This window comes from Epinephelus lanceolatus, chromosome 4 (assembly GCF_041903045.1).
Source record: "Epinephelus lanceolatus isolate andai-2023 chromosome 4, ASM4190304v1, whole genome shotgun sequence".
Lineage (NCBI taxonomy): Eukaryota > Metazoa > Chordata > Actinopteri > Perciformes > Serranidae > Epinephelus > Epinephelus lanceolatus.
This window is the reverse complement of record NC_135737.1, coordinates 22220038-22240779: the sequence shown is the minus strand read 5'-3', so window position 1 is coordinate 22240779 and position 20742 is coordinate 22220038. Positions and strand designations below refer to the sequence as shown.

General features: G+C 37.4%; 1 protein-coding gene across 2 annotated transcripts in view; it reads right to left on the bottom strand.

Moving 5' to 3' along the window:
- Positions 1-11750: 11750 nt before the first annotated feature.
- The window catches only part of LOC117259967 (CD166 antigen homolog), a 53931-nt gene continuing 44939 nt past the window's right edge, over positions 11751-20742 (bottom strand). Inside the window, exons 12-16 of one of the 2 annotated variants that reach the window (XM_033631796.2) lie at positions 17968-18100; positions 16341-16370; positions 15759-15870; positions 12022-12157; positions 11751-11927 (exon numbers count right to left, since the gene is read on the bottom strand). In XM_033631796.2, the coding sequence (XP_033487687.1) occupies positions 12055-12157; positions 15759-15870; positions 16341-16370; positions 17968-18100 (378 nt within the window). In that variant the 3' untranslated portion in view covers positions 11751-11927; positions 12022-12054. The remainder of the gene's footprint in view (positions 11928-12021; positions 12158-15758; positions 15871-16340; positions 16371-17967; positions 18101-20742) is intronic. The other variant, XM_033631797.2, reaches the window with a different exon arrangement.

Here is a 20742-nt window from a genome sequence, read left to right as displayed (position 1 = left end):
CAGAAAGGCTGCAGCCTATCAAACTGACATGTTTTTATGAGGCGCCAGTGCTAACCACAGTTTATACAGTACAATGACATCAGGCAGAGGCTGGGACTTTCAAATTGTATATGCACTTCTACATTGTAATGTTACACAAAACAACCATCAGGGCATAATGGTTCTCTTGTAAGGCAGAATATGTCATCCTAAGCAAAATCACAGGGAATTTCTACAGTACATCCATTGTTTGCTGATAGGACTTTAAAATATGTTGATTTTTATTTGCTTTAGAAAATCTTGTGCTTCTTAGTTAAAGGATCAGTGTGTAAGACGTAGGGGAATTTAGTAGCATCTAGTGGTGAGGATTGCACATATCAATCAAATGAAACTTCTCATGGTTAGAATACCTTCAGTGTTCATTGTTCAGGAGGGTTTTATTGGGAGCTGAATTATCTCCAGAAGTCTCCTCCTCTCCGAAACAAACAGATTAGGTGATTACAACTGGTAAAAAACAATAAATACAGCAGTTTCATGTTAAAAAAAATCAATGTTTTTTTGATGCTGCTCATCAGGGATGAGCTGCTAACTATGGTGGCTGACACAGGATGTAACTGGCCCTAGCCAGTGTTTGGCTTGTCCATTCAGGGCTACTGTAGAAACATGGCAGCGCAGCATGGCAATCCCTGTGGAAGAGGACCCGCTCCCTATGCAGACAAAAACGATTCATTCTATAGTAACAAAAACACTTACAGGTTCTTATTTTCAGGTGAATATACACCAATAAAAACATACTTATCATATATAAATACTCAATTTCTGTCAATATCTCCACCTAATCCTTCACACTATACCTTTATACAACATACCTGTGTTGAAGGCTGAAATATACAACCTGGTCTCAATCCAAAGTCATCGAATACCAGCGCTTGGGCTGACTCACTGGCAAAAATGGCCGTCCTATCATGTTGGCATAATTCATGGCCGGGAACCATTAGGGTGTAACAATGCACCTGACAGTGTCAGGGGGAAACATGTGGAAACAGCGTAAGTTAAGCGGCCAAAAAGTCCAAGTAGGGTAGGTGGGAGGGGTGGTGGATGGGTCCAACAATCACTAACTTTCATGTGGGAGGCTGGTGTTCACTTCCCCTATGAATGTAAAGCCAAACCCTGTTCTGTTTTTTGTAAACCTAACCACATGCTTTTGTTGCCTAAACCTTAGTCTCGCCACCAGACAATCAGAGATCTCCGCCTTCTGATAGTCTGGGGACACTCCTTTCTAAAGTGTGTTTAACACACCGGCGAAAACGGCCGGCAACAAAGCAACGCCTCTTGCATTTTTGAAAAGGACACGCCCTCCCGGAAATGTGCGCTCCTCCTTTTCTCGTCCGCAAGGAAACAAACACACAGAGAGCTTGAAAATGGATGCCGAGAGATTAAACTCCGTTTTATCAAACGTGTGCTCATCCGTGAAGAAAATATTTTTCCAGCGGATGTCTTAGTTACAACATGATTGAGCTAACTGGAGTAGTGTCATGTTGTATCCGACAACGGGAGGCTTTTAACAGATGACGTTCTGATGTTAGCTTTGCTGCTGCTTAGCTGTCCCTGTCAGCTGCAGCCACTGATGCTTTCTAGACATTGTGATTTCCCAAAACTGAATAAATACCACACATAGCAACACAAAACTGCTTTGCTAGCTCAATCATGTTGTAACTAAGATATCCGCTGGAAAAGATATTTTTTTCACGGACCGTTTAATGAGTTATTACCTATTACAGACACCGCTAATGGCTAAGAAATAGTAATGTTTGTTCAATCATTGTGTTTATAGACTTTACAAACATCGGATTAGTCCAAACGGTGATACAGTGATGTGAAAAATGTGATATATAGGCTATATACAGTACAGGCCAAAAGTTTGGACACACCTTCTCATTCAATGCGTTTTCTTTATTTTCATGACTATTTACATTGTAGATTCTCACTGAAGGCATCAAAACTATGAATGAACACGTGGAGTTATGTACTTAACAAAAAAGGTGAAATAACTGAAAACATGTTTTATATTCTAGTTTCTTCAAAATAGCCACCCTTTGCTCTGATTACTGCTTTGCACACTCTTGGCATTCTCTCCATGAGCTTCAAGAGGTAGTCACCTGAAATGGTTTTCCAACAGTCTTGAAGGAGTTCCCAGAGGTGTTTAGCACTTGTTGGCCCCTTTGCCTTCACTCTGTGGTCCAGCTCACCCCAAACCATCTCGATTGGGTTCAGGTCCGGTGACTGTGGAGGCCAGGTCATCTGCCGCAGCACTCCATCACTCTCCTTCTTGGTCAAATAGCCCTTACACAGCCTGGAGGTGTGTTTGGGGTCATTGTCCTGTTGAAAAATAAATGATCGTCCAACTAAACGCAAACCGGATGGGATGGCATGTCGCTGCAGGATGCTGTGGTAGCCATGCTGGTTCAGTGTGCCTTCAATTTTGAATAAATCCCCAACAGTGTCACCAGCAAAACACCATCACACCTCCTCCTCCATGCTTCACAGTGGGAACCAGGCATGTGGAATCCATCCGTTCACCTTTTCTGCGTCTCACAAAGACACGGCGGTTGGAACCAAAGATCTCAAATTTGGACTCATCAGACCAAAGCACAGATTTCCACTGGTCTAATGTCCATTCCTTGTGTTTCTTGGCCCAAACAAATCTCTTCTGCTTGTTGCCTCTCCTTAGCAGTGGTTTCCTAGCAGCTGTTTGACCATGAAGGCCTGATTCGCGCAGTCTCCTCTTAACAGTTGTTCTAGAGATGGGTCTGCTGCTAGAACTCTGTGTGGCATTCATCTGGTCTCTGATCTGAGCTGCTGCTAACTTGCGATTTCTGAGGCTGGTGACTCGGATGAACTTATCCTCAGAAGCAGAGGTGACTCTTGGTCTTCCTTTCCTGGGTCGGTCCTCATGTGTGCCAGTTTCGTTGTAGCGCTTGATGGTTTTTGCGACTCCACTTGGGGACACATTTAAAGTTTTTGCAATTTTCCGGACTGACTGACCTTCATTTCTTAAAGTAATGATGGCCACTCGTTTTTCTTTAGTTAGCTGATTGGTTCTTGCCATAATATGAATTTTAACAGTTGTCCAATAGGGCTGTCGGCTGTGTATTAACCTGACTTCTGCACAACACAACTGATGGTCCCAACCCCATTGATAAAGCAAGAAATTCCACTAATTAACCCTGATAAGGCACACCTGTGAAGTGGAAACCATTTCAGGTGACTACCTCTTGAAGCTCATGGAGAGAATGCCAAGAGTGTGCAAAGCAGTAATCAGAGCAAAGGGTGGCTATTTTGAAGAAACTAGAATATAAAACATGTTTTCAGTTATTTCACCTTTTTTTGTTAAGTACATAACTCCACATGTGTTCATTCATAGTTTTGATGCCTTCAGTGAGAATCTACAATGTAAATAGTCATGAAAATAAAGAAAATGCATTGAATGAGAAGGTGTGTCCAAACTTTTGGCCTGTACTGTATATAGCTAAAAGCTCTGCTGGTTTTCTACCCGTAAGTATTTGTAAGCAACAAGGCGATTCCCTCTATAGTCCGGCCAGACGGATGAGTCATGGCCTTGTAAAAGATTATGTTTGTTTCTTTTAGTTGGCGAGAATGTGTCACCGCAAACGTGACAAACATCCACTAACTTTGACAGCGTTTTCTGCGAGCGCGGCTGAGCCATTTTGTACCACTACACGTGTTTCTAGTGGGACTATGTTTACTAGCACAAGAGTTCAGCGAGCCACCGAAGGACCGCCCTGCAGATTTACTATTGGTTCTGCAACGTAGGGAGTTTTTTTAAACTCTGAAATTGTATCCGCCCATCTAAACACAAAATCTGGGAGAAAGTCATCAGTCTTTAGTTAAGCAAAGCGTCTAAAGACTGACTTGTGAGTCTACCTAAACCTAAGCTTGTGCATGTGTTGGCTAAATGTAAACACCTGTGTTTGTTGTTGAAGGAAAAAAACATCAAGTCATGGTGTTGTACTGATGTAGTACATTTATTTTGAAAGAGACTGTATGCAAACTGTACATTTCCTGTGAAATAGAGGTGCATTTTGAAAAGACAATGCATGTAACAGGCTGAAGTTGAGTGTCCAGAACGTCAGCAACAAACACACCTATGTGACGCAAGGAGGTTACAACAGGCCCCAGTGCACAATATTATGATGGCCCCTATGTACGCTATCGTGCATGTATTGCCTTGACACAAATAGAGACTTGACACTGGACAACATCAACATACATATTACCCAGCAATCATCATTGCATATCTGACAAAAATATCAAAGAAAGTAAGAAATGAATCATTTAGTTGAATAGAGCATTTATAGGTTTACCATTATTAAGCTCATTTCGGGATCCAAGCCTATGAACGCACTCCAGTTGGATTTTCGTAACATCCTCCTCTGGGATTTTGAGATGCTCCTGCATAAACCTCCCCACGATGAACTCCAATGTTTCTGTCTCTTTTTCTTGTATCCCCATGAATGAGAGATTATCCCGCATGTCTCTGCATTAGAGATCCAGCAGGGTCGCCTCAAGTTTAGCATTATCATTTGTCAGAATTGTGGTCACTGACTGTAAATGTGCAACTTCCCTTTATTTTCCTTTCTAAGCTCTTCAGTTAGACCATTGTTGTACTCCTTGGAGTGTCCAAGACACCTGCTTCAGTTCTTTCAGAATGTCCAGTTTTTTAAGTTGAGTAGAGGTTGCGTGTAACATCTCCCGATCTTCAGCGGCAAACGCCATTACATTTTCATCCAAATCACTTGAGCCTAGCTGTGTGTGGGACGTTTAAAGTCTGCTTCTTTTCTCCTTTGCATGATGTAGTTTGAAAGGTTCAACAAAGTAGGCCTATATACAAAGGATACTTTCCAAAAATAGCAGCTGTTGCACAAACGTGTGCAGCAATCATAGCGTCCACGTGGTACCACCAAACAAATCACTTATTTTCCTTTGATTTTGTGAGCTTACCTTGCCTTATCTGGAGTCTGTGATTTAAAATATTTGTTATCAGAAAGTCTAAGGCCAAGCTTGCATACTGGAGCATAATTTTACCTGATATAGGCTACTGAGTTTTTGGACGAGTTGTTGGAAGAGTCTCAGCCTGAGCCATTTTTCCCTCCTTTTATTTCATAGTATATTTATAGATTTTATAGCTTATAAAGAAAAATTTCATAATTTTGTTTTAGATAGTTATTGACTATTTAGAAAAATAAAATAAAAAGTGAACCATGATGCAGATGAGTTTGTCTTTTTGAGATCATAAAGCAACTGGCACCATTTTTAAATTAATAATTTTCTTTTTAATCATTTATCTTTGAATACAGGTATATTTCCAGGGTGGTAATCTGAATCACTTGCAAGGGCCCTCTCTCTCTACAGGCCCCTCCACCCCAGGGGCCCCAGTACAATTGGACTGCCTGCACTGTTTATATTTACACCCCTGCACTTACACTTCCTTGCCTGTCATATGTCGACATGGAAAGTTCACGACCAAGCAGCGACATGTGGTGAGGTGGGAGTGACGATATGTCAAAATATAACACTTTCCTCAGACAAATTGCCATCTTACCCTTCATCATTTCTTTTTTCATTTCAATTTGTATTGCTTCCTATGTCCGTCTTGCTTTTCTTTTTCTTTCCTTTAAATTTCTCTTCTTTTTTTTATCTCTCCCTCCTGATACCTCCAGGGATGAGCAAATAGCTGTCCTGAAATTAAACATAGTCCTATTGGCTTCTGGGCCAGGACGTTATAGCTGACAGGAATACTTCAACCCAGAATAATGACTTCTTTATTAATTCCTCAACTCCTTTAGCCAGAAATTCTTAACAGAAGACTTTGACCTGTGCCATTAAACTACAGTAAAACAGTACAAAAGCCTGTCCAATAACAAGTGAAGCACAGGCTTTGTAAGATGTGCAGTACATCTACTCCTGCATGCAGGCATGTATTTTCAATTTTGCCAAAAAGCTTCTTCAAAATACTCATATGTCATTACTGGTCATGTTACTGTTTGTGTTAGTTTTTTTTTACTTGGTAAACAAAGGCTATACTTAAAGGACATCCAGTGCAGAGTGTCTTTGAGTGAGTGCTATCAGTGAGTGATTGATCATATATTGTTACTTGCAGCCCACAACAGCAGTCTGCATCACATGTGACCACAGCACACAAACCCCAGGTGCCATAAAGCGACCGAAAACAAGATTTTTTAAGATGAATACATGACCTTTGTCAAACCACACCTAATGTTCAAAGCCCACAGAAAGAGAAAATGACAGAAAGATGATGAGAAAATAAAGATGACAATTCCATACATCTGTGCAGATTAGGATGTCAGAGAATAAACAATGCCAACAATGATTTTATAATTAAAATTAGGATAAAAGATTTCACCAATAAAGTAAACAGGTGATTCAGTATCACATATATGCATAGCACAACATATAAAGTAAAGCTTCAGTCTAGAACATTTTTTTTTAAGTTTGTATTTTTTGATCATGAAGTCCTGGACTAAGTTAAAGGAATACTTCACCACAAAATAACCATTTGTAAATCAATCAGTCATGCCGTGTTACATCGAATTCCCGAATAAAACTTTATTTTCCTTGCACACCTTCAAGGAAACATGCATGCTTTTTTGTTAAAAAAAAACAAAAACATGCATGTTTCTTAGTATTTGAGTCTACTTTCAGTTCAGTTTTAAATCGTAAGGTTTTAGAAAATGCTTGTGTTTAGGAAGTACTGAGAATATGACTGGATAAATTGCTGAATACAATGGATTGCTGTTGCTCAACACAGGTAACAGTCAATTAACAAATCAGTATGTTTGCTGTTTTTCCATGAAGGCATGCGAGAAAGACAAAGTTTACTTCATGAATTCAGTGTAAAACAACATGACTAACTGATTTACTAATGCTCATTTTGCTGGTAGAGTATTCCTTTAACCCCTTATCTGGCCCAAGCTATTTCTAAAACAAAGGTACATCAAATGACGAAATGATTATTGTCACAACCATGTAAAGGAAAACATTTAGGAACTCTAACCACTGATTTGCGGCATTGTTTTCAAGTAATTGCAGTACAAGTTCCCACAACTCTGTCTGAAGTTTTTTGGTGCACCAATTCTCTTGGTCATCTTTCTGTTTTCTTTTTCTTTATTGCCAGAGATATGCAGTACTTATTGAAGGCCACAGAAGTTGTTGTGTGACATGATCACAAACTAAATGTCTTGTGATAATCATGTTTTAATGCTATAAAATACTGCTGTAAATGTGAAGGATTTACCTCAAAATATAGTTACCTCAAAAATCCACCTGAGATATTTACATGCCAGTCTTCTATAATGATCAAATACGTGACTAAAATAGAAGAGATCATCATTTAAGCTTTCCTTTCAGTGACTGAGACAGGAGAGGAAGGTGTCACCATCAACCCTGTCAACTTCCTGTTTCACTATCCATCAGTTAATCATTTTAAGTCATGTATTGGATCTTTTTTTTCTGTTGTCTGCATTCATGTAACTGTGTAAATGCTCCAGCTGCTTCTCTTCTACCTGTGAACCAGCACAGGAATGTGTCATGTACAATATCTCACATTCATTTTGTCCACCTGGGACTTCACGTCAGCCATGTTTAAAATGAGTCATTGTACAGTCATAATAACCCTGTTAACAATATATTGGGATGTTTTAGTGTTGATGCAACCCCGAACTTCAGCGTGTTTAAAACAACCCTATATGTATCTGTGATTTTTATCAGTAGTTGGATTCTTAAATTATTTTTTCAAGTATTCTTCTTGTGATACTGATAATGCTTTTGAACAGTAACCACAAATGTAGCTATATGTGTAAAAGCTTAATGTTTTCCGATCTAAGTAGGCCAGAGCACCTGGTCTGTTTGATCAGATTTTTTCCTCACATTGTAAAAGTTAGAATAAAAGTCCACCGTGTGGCTCATACACTCAGACTTCAGCTGTATAAACACAGTCTCTGTTACTGGAAATAAACAACAACATACTCTTTACAGATTTTTCCCTGATTCCAACGCTGATTGTTGCAGTATATTCTTTCACCACAGGATGGCAGCAGAAGCTCATTTTGTCCACTATTATGCAGACCATCTGGTGATCACGTCCATGCTGTTTAAATTTCTTAGTGTACACTTTATTTAGAGATGGGGCCTCATGTCACTGACTGGTTGAGCAGCAGATGGTTAAAGGTAATGGCTAATCACATGCAGAGCGATCACTGCAACAGACTGAACGTGCTGGCGACACTGACCTGTAAATGACCTTGCATTTCATGTGATTATTGACCAAATATTGTGTTTTTAGATTGTGTAAAAAAAGTAAATTTATGTTTCCAGTTGAAATCGTTTTAATCACATCAGGGTGTCTTTGTCCTTTCGGGCCTTCATGGCTCAAAAAACTCACAGATCAAACATTCCTGCCTTTTCTCTTCACCAGTGTCCTCACATGCGGAACTCAGTTTCCATGATGTTGTTCACTCTGATATAATGTTAAAGCCCCTGCTGAGACACCAGCACTGAGTCAAAATAGATTCCAAAGATACTGTTTTGCCATTGTGTGGTATAAAGATAATGGCAGTGCTGGGCGGAGTATTCAGATTCTTTATTTAAGTAGTAATATCATATAGTAAAAACATTGCATTCACAATTTTGCTTAAGTACAGAAGCAGTGTGCAGTGTCAGTAAAATATACTTAAAGTGTCACAATTGCCAACATTCATTATGCAGAGTCTCCCATTACAGAGTGTTATATTTATTTATATGTGATACAAATTATATTTTTGAATTAATATGATTGGTGCATTAACATGTACGCAGCATTTTAATGATGTACCTGTTTGTTGGGGAGCTTATTGTATAAAAATGTGCTATATTTCATATGTGGATTAAATCATTGTGTCTGAAATATTAACTACAGCTGTGTGATGAATCTAGCTGAGCATTAAGTACAATATTTCTCTCTGTAATGAGGTGGAGTAGCAAAAATAGTTTATTCAAAAATTATGCTTCAATAGTACTTCAATTACAAGTTAATGGTGAAGAAGTTTAAATGATTTTGAATCTGAGGTGATTACAAGCATCTTATGCACGTGTCATACCTCTTCATCCATCAATTTGTTTTCCTGTTGTGGTCACACTGGCGACAGCATGGAGGCTTTTTATGTTAATGTTATGTCTAGCCTAATGGTTTCTAAAACAGCCAGGATTACAGGTTTTTTTATTTGGGAACCATTTTCAATAAGAAGACTAAACAAATTGTTGCAGTAAAAGTGCTAAATCCCAGATGAGCTTTGCTATGAATCTGTTGTCTGAGTTAGTGTAAATGTGTGAATGCTCCAGGTGCTTCTCTTCTACCTGTGAATCAACATAGGAATGTCATGTACAATATCTCACATTCATTTTGTCCACCTGGGACTTCACATGTCAGACATATCAAAATGAGTCATCATACTGTTATACTTAAGTTATTCCTCATCACAGAAGTATATATTGTCCTTTTGTTGAGACATGAAAATCAAATATTAACAATAGTTTGTACCACAAATGCATCAAAACGTGAAAAAACACATTCGAAAATCGGTGATTTTTGTTTCGTATTTTTGTATCTGATTCTGATGCAGAAACATTTTCATCAAATTCCAAGACTGATTCTAATAAATTCAAATAAACTCATTCTACATACTGAATGACAGTCTTTTCCACTATGTCCACCTTCCCTTCTGCCCTCTTATGGTCTATTTTCTGCTATATTCATAGTTTTGTAAAATTGCTGTACAACTTCAGCGATTAGAAATCAATAGAACGCAGGATTGTGATATTTTGCATGGCAATATTGTATCAATACAAGGATGCCAAGAATCGATCTTTTATATGAATTATGAATACTGCAAATACAAATCAAACTTTAGGTAGCATACTAGAATAATTGCTTTCTCAGTCCAATAGACACATTTACCTGTGATAAAAATGAAGTGAGATGAACAGAGTGAGAGCTGTATCTTGTGAGATAAAACAGATGTTGACAAAGTATTTTGGGGGGAACATAATTTGCATTTGAAAGTTTTAATAAATTGCAATATATGTTATCACAACTCAGCATACCGTATTGTATTGTGACTTAAGTGTCGTGATAGTATCATATCATGAGGCCACCCCTGACAGTCATGCATGTATACAAGTGAAAAACATTTGGGAACTGTGTTGCTCTTTATTTCAAAAGATGGAAAATGGGAAACACAATTAATATTCAGTGGACATAACTTTTCCAAATGTACACTTTATTTTAAACAAAAGTACAAAAACAAACATCAGGTATTTACAATACTTGCATGGCAATGTTCACTCTCTTTGGTCATTCTTCCAATTGGATGGTTTTACACAAGGTAGGCAACACACAGCAGCTTGGAGGTCTGAGATGATCACATGCTGAATCTATTATTCAACCAGACGCTGAGCAACCTACTGATGACTCACAACTTAATTTCAGTTTTGTAAAGTCCGCAAGCAATTTACCGACGCTTTCAATCCGAGTCATGAATTATGTGACGATTGCTGAATTTGCCTACCAGGACATTTTAATCCTGCACAATATAAATAACAAAAGAAAAAGAAAATTAAATTCACATACTTCACAATTACAGCCTGGTCTTGATACATTTTTCGAATTTAGCGAATGCTCTTAACATTGACCAAAATTGTGACATGTACAGCTGCGCGTATTCCGTCGTATTCTACACAAATCTGACATGAAAACATGAACCCTAGTGCACATCACAAACTGAAGCGGTCACAGGTAGATTTTCAAAAGAAGGCAAACATATCATGACGGCTACTTTGAGACACCTTGTCCTGCCTGCGTGCTCCGTTACAAAACGATGCCTTAGCTACACAATAAATCATATCAACACTGATGGAGCACAAATTGAGAAATCTTTTTACTGCTACTACAGGCTCAAGGACTTCTTCTTCTTGCATGAAAACAAACTATGGCTTTATGTAAAACAATCTATACAGCCAAATGAAAGCCAGTAATATGAGCTGAGTTACATTCTCTCAATAATCTACCTGCGTGTGTTATACAGTGGTTATGCTGAATGTACAGTACATTTGAAAAAAACAAACAAAATGAACTGGATTTATGTTGTTTTCTCTAGTAACTTTGAAAGAGGTACACAATCAAAGAACGACAAAAAAAAATCATGAAATGCCAAAAAACTCCGTGGCACATCACCTACTTCCTGCGATGCAACATGTAAATCAGATTACCATCTATAACTAATGCTGAGTATCACAACATACCCTTAGCCCTTTCAGGAAGTTCATCTCCATTTCTTTTTTTTGACAGCTGAATAAACAAACTAAAATGAATGCACAAATCAACAGATTTAGTACAGTGATGTTGAAGGCAGAGGTTGTTTGACCGTGATGACGTGAAGCTAACAAGCGATGGCGGTGATGTCCCTCGGGCCCCGCTGTGTCTCCGAGGGCCACGGAGTCAGACTAACGCAGGCCTACGCATCCTTACAGCAAAGGCAACTGGTCTAGTAGTAATTCTACTTGCATCAACTAACAAAAGATCTGCATTTTCTCACTTTCCCAAAATTCCATTCTAGCAAACATGAATCCTAATAGTAGACAAGTTTACACATGTATCAGTAGTGCAGACAAGTTATGTATATCACATACAGTATCCATTCTTTTTTTTTTTAGCAATGGAAGGGTGAGGGTTCGAGGGGCTTGGGGGGTGTTTGGATATGCTTTTTAGTAAAATTCTCCCTGAAACCAAATCCAAACCGTCGTCATCCAAATGTACACTTTTTTTTCCCCAAAGACAGAGGTGAAGAGAAATGTGCAAAAGTCCCACGTTCTCACTGGAAAAAAAAAAAAAAGAACGAAAACAATGTTTAAAAAAAGAGAGTGACTTTGTTCATCTTTATTTGGGCATATGATGGAAATGTTTCCTACCTTTCACATTCCCAAAGGATGGTTACCGTTTCTTTACACCTCAGCTTTTTGGCTGTTCTCCTCTACTTTCTCCTCCAGTTTTTTCTCCTCCTCAGAAGACCCGTCCTCCTTTTCACCAGTCTTCCAGCTTCCTTGCCTGTTTAGAATAAAAACATTGTTACCCAACATGCTGATAATCCTTACCTCCACAGTCATACTGTATATTAAAAGAGCTCAGCACACTGTCATAGGTGGATTATAAGACAATGGGCCCCTTTGCACAGATATGCAAAGGGCCCCACCACCTCCCTCTATGTAGGAGCAAGACCCACAGGTGGTTGTGGTGGTTTTGTATCTCTTTGTAGTTATTATACATCATTTGGTGATTTTGTGTCTCTTTGAGGCAATTTTGTGTCTTTTTTGTTGCTTTATTTCTTTTTGTAGTCATTCTGTGTCTCCTTGTGGTTGTTTTGTGTCGCTTTATAATCATTTTGTGTCTCTTTATGGTCATTTTGTGTCATTTTTTAATCATTTTGTGTTGCTTTATAATCATTTTTATGTTGCTTTAAATAATTTTGTGTCTCTTTATAATCATTTTGTCATTTATAATCATTTTGTGTCTTTTGAAGAATTTTGTGTCATTTATTAATACTCATTTTGTGTCACTTTATAATAATTTTATGTTGCTTTAAAATCATTTTGTGTCACTATAATCGTTTTGTGTCACTTAATACTCATTTTGTGTTGCTTTATAATAATTTTGTGTTGCTTTGTAATCATTTTGCATCATTTATAATCATTTTGTGTCACTTTATAATCATTTTGTGTCTTTATATAATCATTTTGTGTTGCTTTATAATCATTTTGTATCACTTTCTAATCTTTTTGTGTCATTTTGTGTCACTTTATAATCATTTTGTGTCTCTTTATGATCATTTTGTGTCACTTTATAATCATTTTGTATCACTTTATAATCTTTTTGTGTCATTTTGTGGCACTTTATAATCATTTTGTGTCACTTTATAATCATTTTGTATCACTTTATAATCTTTTTGTGTCATTTTGTGTCACTTTATAATCATTTTGTGTTGCTTTATAATAATTTTGTATCACTTTATAATCCTTTTGTGTCATTTTGTATCACTTTATAATCATTTTGTGTTGCTTTATAATCATTTTGTATCACTTTATAATCTTTTTGTGTCATTTTGTGTCACTTTATAATCATTTTGTGTTGCTTTATAATCATTTTGTATCACTTTATAATCCTTTTGTGTCATTTTGTATCACTTTATAATCATTTTGTGTCACTTTATAATCATTTTGTGTTGCTTTATAATAATTTTGTATCACTTTATAATCTTTTTGTGTCATTTTGTGTCATTTATAAGCATTTTGTGTCACTTTATAATCATTTTGTGTCTTTATATAATCATTTTGTGTTGCTTTATAATCATTTTGTATCACTTTATAATCTTTTTGTGTCATTTTGTATCACTTTATAATCATTTTGTGTCATTTTGTGTCACTTTATAATCATTTTGTGTTGCTTTATAATAATTTTGTATCACTTTATAATATTTTTGTGTCATTTTGTGTCATTTATAAGCATTTTGTGTCACTTTATAATCATTTTGTGTCTTTATATAATCATTTTGTGTTGCTTTATAATCATTTTGTTTCACTTTATAATCTTTTTGTGTCATTTTGTGTCACTTTATAATCTTGTGTCTCTTTATAATCATTTTGTGTCTCTTTATAATCATTTTGTATCACTTTATAATCTTTTTATGTCATTTTGTGTCACTTTATAATCATTTTGTGTTGCTTTATAATAATTTTGTATCACTTTATAATCTTTTTGTGTCATTTTGTATCACTTTATAATCATTTTGTGTCGCTTTATAATCATTTTGTGTTGCTTTATAATCATTTTGTATCACTTTATAATCTTTTTGTGTCATTTTGTATCACTTTATAATCATTTTGTGTCATTTTGTGTCACTTTATAATCATTTTGTGTTGCTTTATAATCATTTTGTATCACTTTATAATCTTTTTGTGTCATTTTGTATCACTTTATAATCATTTTGTGTCGCTTTATAATCTTTTGTGTCATTTATAAGCATTTTGTCACTTTATAATCATTTTGTGTCTTTATATAATCATTTTGTGTTGCTTTATAATCATTTTGTATCACTTTATAATCTTTCTGTGTCATTTTGTGTCACTTTATAATCTTGTGTCTCTTTATAATCATTTTGTGTTGCTTTATAATAATTTTGTATCACTTTATAATCTTTTTGTGTTATTTTGTATCACTTTATAATCATTTTGTGTCGCTTTATAATCATTTTGTGTTGCTTTATAATCATTTTGTATCACTTTATAATCTTTTTGTGTCATTTTGTATCACTTTATAATAATTTTGTATCACTTTGTAATCATTTTGTGTCTTTTTATAATCTTTTTGTGTCATTTTGTGTGGCTTTATAATCTTTTGTGTCATTTATAAGCATTTTGTGTCGCTTTATAATAATTTTGTGTCTCTTTATGCTCATTTTGAGTGTCTTCCTGGTTGGTAGCTTAATTTGAGTGACATTTTGCGAGTCAACAGGAGTGCCCTGACACTTTGGGCCCCTAGGCCTGTGCCTGGTAGGCCTGTTAAGTACTCCATCCATGCACACTGCAAATTAGGAAATTGTGTGTAAATAGACACAACACAAGCAAATGAAGGACACGCTTGTTGTTGCCATGAAGTTATTGAAGTGGGCTATCTGTCAGTAGTGTTGGAAAACCACCTTAAGTGTAAGGGGTTTTTTTTTTGGTGGGGGGCTTATTTCAACATAGTGATGAAGCTGATGTATGTCCAAACTGTGTGCATCAGTTTTTAGTGTCTCCTGGAAACAGTTTCCATTGTGTTGTGAGCTTCTTGCAGCACTTTTTATTTACACACAGAATGACAACTTCCAGTATAGCACTCTTGTCTGGACATATAGTGAAGCTGACATGTAAAACCTGCTGTGTGCCCAATGTGTACTGTATCTGTGTATTTCACAAAAAAAAACTGTATTTGGATTTGCTCAAAGGTCTAGATTATTTAGGTGTGAGGTGCTGAGTGTTGGAGATATCAATTGAAGAGGTGTCTGATTTCGATCAAATATAATGGAACTAGATGGCACTCAGCTTGTGGTGCTCAAAGAGGCAAAAAATACATTTGAAAAACTCAACAGCAATGTCTCTTTGCAGGAATCATTAGCCTGTTACTTAAGATAATCCACAGACTTTGTTGTGAGCACTTTCATGTAGGATGTATTTGTACTGAACTACACCTGCCAACTGAATCACTGCACAGAAGGAAGAGTGCATCTACTCATGGGATGCACACTTCCTTTTGTGCACTGACACGGTTGACAGATGTAGTTTGGTAGAAAGAAAATAGTTCAGAGATGAAACTGCTCACAACAAGGTCTGTGGATTATTTTGAGTAACCAGGTCATGATTTCTAGGAAAAGGGCATTGCTGTTGAGTTCTTCAAATGTATTTTTTTTTTTGTTTGGGTGCTTTGAGCACCACATGCCGAGTGCCATCTAGTTCAATTACGTTCAACAGAAGGAAGGGATCTCCACCGCCTCAGCCTCTCCAACTCTCTGCAACTCACACCAAAACAATCTAGACTGATAAAAATCACTACAAAAGATTAGAATCATTATTATATAACAGTACAATGATTTGTGGGAAGAACAGTGTTGACTTACTTGGATTTCTTCATGTAGACCAAGTATGCCAGGGCTATAACCACAGTGGCAACGAGGAGACCGACAACAACTCCAACCACCAACTTGGTTTGGTCACTACCATCGGATTGGTCTGTAAGACAGAACAGAAACATGAGAGACCTGGGAGGCACAGCTGAGTACGAAACTCCAGCCTGACTGCATACTAATACAGGAAAGAAAAAAAAAGTCAGTACGTGCAATAAATGCATTGATGAATGGACACATCCGCACTGCACATGGTTATGACTCATTGATTTAAATGTAAATGACAGATATCTTTAGTTTGGTACTGGTATCTCATCAGCCAATGGGATTATGGACAATGTTGACATTTTGTCAGGATGCTGGTAGCTCCACTCCTCTTATTCCTTCATATCTGTGTTTTATTAATGGAAACACACTGTCCAACGATTGATTTTCCAGTTGTAGAGTCCATGGTGATGTTAAAGGTAAATATTTAATCAAGAGCTTTCTTTCAGTGAGCAACATTTGATTCCCCCATAGTCTTACTTATCTCCCCTCCCACTGATTCTTAAAAGCAAGAAGACCGCTACAACTTACCTTGTTTATCCATTTTCACCTCCACATTTACTGAAATCAGATATGAAATAAAATTAACGTCCAACCAAAGAAAAATAAAAGAAAACAAGCTTGCTGGCCAGAAGTGGCCACTCTACTTCTACTCTACTGTTGCATGCAAGTAGTAGAAAAGAGGGAACAGATTAAGTCCAGCATCCCAACATACACACCACGGAGTGAAAGGGAGGGAAAGAGAGGTGAAATGCTGTCTCAAACACACAGGAATGAGTAAGCAAAAAAGAGCAAAGAATGATAATAACACTGCACGCTGCTGGAGAACGGTGTGTGTAAAGTGCTAAGAGCATGCATTGATTTTGACAGTGGAGAGGTGATAGTTAGAAGATAGATCTTCACTCAGTTATTATCAAAAGGCAAAAAACATCAATGTAACCAAACAGAAATCTGCAGATACCTCAAAAGAAGCAAAAACAGATATTTTACCACTTATCTTAGTACTGCTTAATAGGGGTAAAGATTTTGGGTTTGAGTAAATAAATTGGTTGATTAAACAAATGTATACCAGGAAGGTTTAGGGCTTGTGTCCACATAGCGTTTTTTTCTGAGTGGCAGCGTCTTTTTTTTTCAGTTATTACCAATGAGGAGAAAGTGGATGCGACCACATGAGGCCACCAAGAGAAAAAGTGCTGGCTGCTCCAAGTGCTTTTAGTTGAAAATCTCTGAACTCTTTAGAAAGGCGCTGGTGACAACACTGCCTCTCCTTTAGCTACTGTCTATCAGACGCTGTGTGATATTTTGGTCAGAAATTGTCCCAACAAAGACAGAAAAGCCTATTTGTGGGCAGCAGTAGGTCAGTCCATAGGGACTTGGCTTGGGAAGCGGAGGGTTGCTAGTTCAAGTCCCTATCCGGACCAAATATAGAGCGTGTACTGGTAGCTGGAGAGGTGCCAGTTCACCTCCTGGGCACTGCCGAGGTGCCCCCAACATCTCTATATCTAATGCATGTATAGGTCCTGTTTGTGCATGTGTGTGTATTTCAGGCCTGTGTGTATAAGTATATGACAACAGTGTAAAAAAAACATGAATTTCCCCTCTGGGATTAATAAAGTATGTTAAATTAATTTAAATTTGTGGGAGCAGATGGGCCAAACACTGAATACTGCTGGTGAGTGTGATGCTTTTACCAGCATATGCGTCATAGCTTGCTGTTAACTGTGTAGTCAACCTTCTGTTAACATAGTGTTACCTCAGCTACCTAGCTATCTACCTCAAGATATTGTTGTCGAAGTAATAAAAACCCACGCATGGGGCATTATGAAGCGCTGGGTTGACTGTTGCCCAGCACCCTGCCCTTTTTTTTGCACTAAAAAAACCCCACTATGTGGACACACATTATTATGTCAGCCCACAATGATCTCATATTTTATCCACTGATCCACTACATTATGTGTGTACACTATTTACTGCATACCTGCTAAAATATTGTGGTTTTATTTAAGCATCTCAAGATTATGTAGTCAACAAGTCAACATGCAGACAGAAAGAGTTAGCGAGAAGGAAAACATCTACAAAGGCAGATTACCGAGTTAGTCTTCAGGAAATATAGGAAGCGGAGAGAGACAAGAGGGCTGTGCTCCCACTTTGTACTTACTGTATGACACATTTATAGTTTTGGTATCTGCGCCAAACCCATTGGACACTGTACAAGAGACAGTCAGATTTGCGGTTGGCATGACTGTGATCTTGTGTGTTATCATTCCGTTGACGAAGGGACTCTCCTCAGGCTGAACGATGACAGGAAAAAAACACAAATGTTAGTATTTACATATCTGATTTTATACACTGCTGGACTTTTCAGCCTGCCACCGTGTGTAATTAGAGCACATTTGGTACCACTAGGGGGCGACGTTGGATTGATGTGTGACTCAGCCTTTCCATGACAAAGACGCAGCATGTGTGCCTCTGGGATATAGACACTTGAGTCTCACAGGAAAACCCCAGACACAAAGACAAACTGCCAACACCCTTTTCACGTCCTCTACATATACAAGGGGATGTGGCAATTTTGTAAATACCCATTACGGATCCCGTATTCAAGTCTTACATTATTCTCTCTGTGAATAGGCTTTACAGGATGGGATGAGAGGAGGAAAAATAAACTTTGACTGAAATGCAGAAATGTGTGTTATCTCCAAAATGCATTGTCCTTCAGTGAAAGAGTCCCATGCACCTTTGGAGTTGATTAATTATTACACACGGGTTCAGGTTTTGAGGTTAGACACTGACTGAAAGAGCTGAAAAGAAGTGTAACCATCCTACACACACCCCCGGGTTCACATGTAATTTTAAACTGCTTCATTGAGTGGCTCTGCTATCAGTGTGCACACAGGTACGCCACAGAAACAAAAGAGAAAAAAATGGCCATTTAAATAAAAATTGTCTTCATGACAGTGTGATGCATAATACTGTGTTTGAGCCTCAGAGAAAATACAGAAATTTAGTCTTTCGAAACACTGAGCACAACCGCTGAGAAATGTTTGGACTAGATAAGTGTGTTAGCTGGGGAAAATACTAACAGTGCAAACTGCTGCGCACATAACAGGGAGTATTCACTCTGTGGCAAAAGCAAAGCATGAACTGTCTCAGGACCAGGACGCTGGCAAGGTAAACCTTGGATTCTTTAGCTTCCTCACAAGGGGAGGAGGCTTAAACAGACTGCCTTTGTTTAGTCACACCTTCACATCTCGGCTGATGTTATTCATAGGTTTGTTCAGAGGAAAACAATGCCATTATATTTAAACAACAATATCAGCATTTCTGGGCTGTCTTTGCCGCTTAAGGAGCCGTTTATAGCGTAGAGAGAAGGATCAAGTGGAATTTTAGATGTCGTTTGATGAACCAGACACTTAAATAGCACTAAAATAACCACAAAGTGTAAAGCCAGCGTTCACCTGCTGCGCATAGAGATCATCTACAATATGTCCTGGCTGCTCCGCTGACAGCATGTAGATGATGCTGCCTAAAGATGTCACCACAGTTACTGCAGCACAAACCAGTTGCCATCTTTCGTAGGAACACCATTGTCAGGCCATTGATTTTTTTGTGACAGCCAGTATTGATTTATCAGTCAAAGAATGACTGAAGGGTAAAAAAAGGACAGAAACACTTAAAGCATTCTGAATAATGTGTCTCTTAAAAAGTTAACTAAAAGTGTCATTGTAGGTGGTCAAGAGGAGGAATAACTTGGCTGTGTGGTCACTTAATAAAGCTGATATCCATCTTGCTTTTTAAATTCATAAATCAGTGCACTGTCGGAAAACACACAAGTTAACAAGTGCATGGGGGAAAGTTTTTCTCCATAATCTGGGATGAGAAACGGGCTTGTTATGGCTTGTTGGGTTTCAACTGTCCTCCATGACACTGATGATATGTTGATGGTTTTGCAATGGCTTTTTCCGAAAAGAGGGCAGGTTGCTACAAGCACAACAAAGACACTACAGGTGAAAACAGTTTTTTCACGCACTGGTCAGTTTTTGAGACTTTGGGCAATTTTGCTTGCATAACATGTCTTCTTTAAGACTAGTCGAAATACACATTTAGGTGTTTATTTTAATTCAACTTTCTGTTCTGGAAATGAAGCCTCATTTGTATATTTAAACTTTTTTTTTTTTTTAAATTAATACAAAAAAAAGTAATTAACTGGGGAAATGGTGATATCTATTTGTTCAGTCATTCCTCTCAGAGCTTTTTATTTTTTATACTCTAAATCTCCACTTTAGTAGCACTTAAACCAAACTTTCCAGGTGTATTCTTATCAATATTCTGAAGGGTTTTTAGAGGGGTTTGTTTGTATCCTTCGTAGACTGATTTATATAACATTTTATTCTGACAAACATAGTAATTTTTTTAAATGGTTGTTGACAGTATTTTCTGATTTATGGATAAAAAAAGATATTCAAAATCCCCTCTGTCTAAACCCTTGACTTTAATATGTCAACAAAATAAAATAAGATATTTGAACCTGGCTTTATTCAATGTTCAGATATTTGCACAGGGAGTATATGCATTAGTGCATAATTAATTAGATAATACCTTATTTACATACTTAATCATAAAAATTGGGGATGCCTGTAATGCAAGAAAATAATTGTCTTAATGCAGCTAATCAGTTGGGGAGGTTTCATAGGGATATCTTTTAGTTAAAGGTTTTACCCTATTCAGCTGGAGTGTTTCCCCTTAACGTTATAATCATTCATTAAAAAAACACACTGTTTTGTTGCCATTTATTGTCTTAAATGTGATTACATTCCTTAATTACCTTCCTTTACAGCAGTTTTCAGTGTTAGTGGCAGAGTCCGCCACTCCACTGCTGCATTTAAGCTCCTACATACATGTAAGGGATTCACTGGAAACGATGCAGAATGTG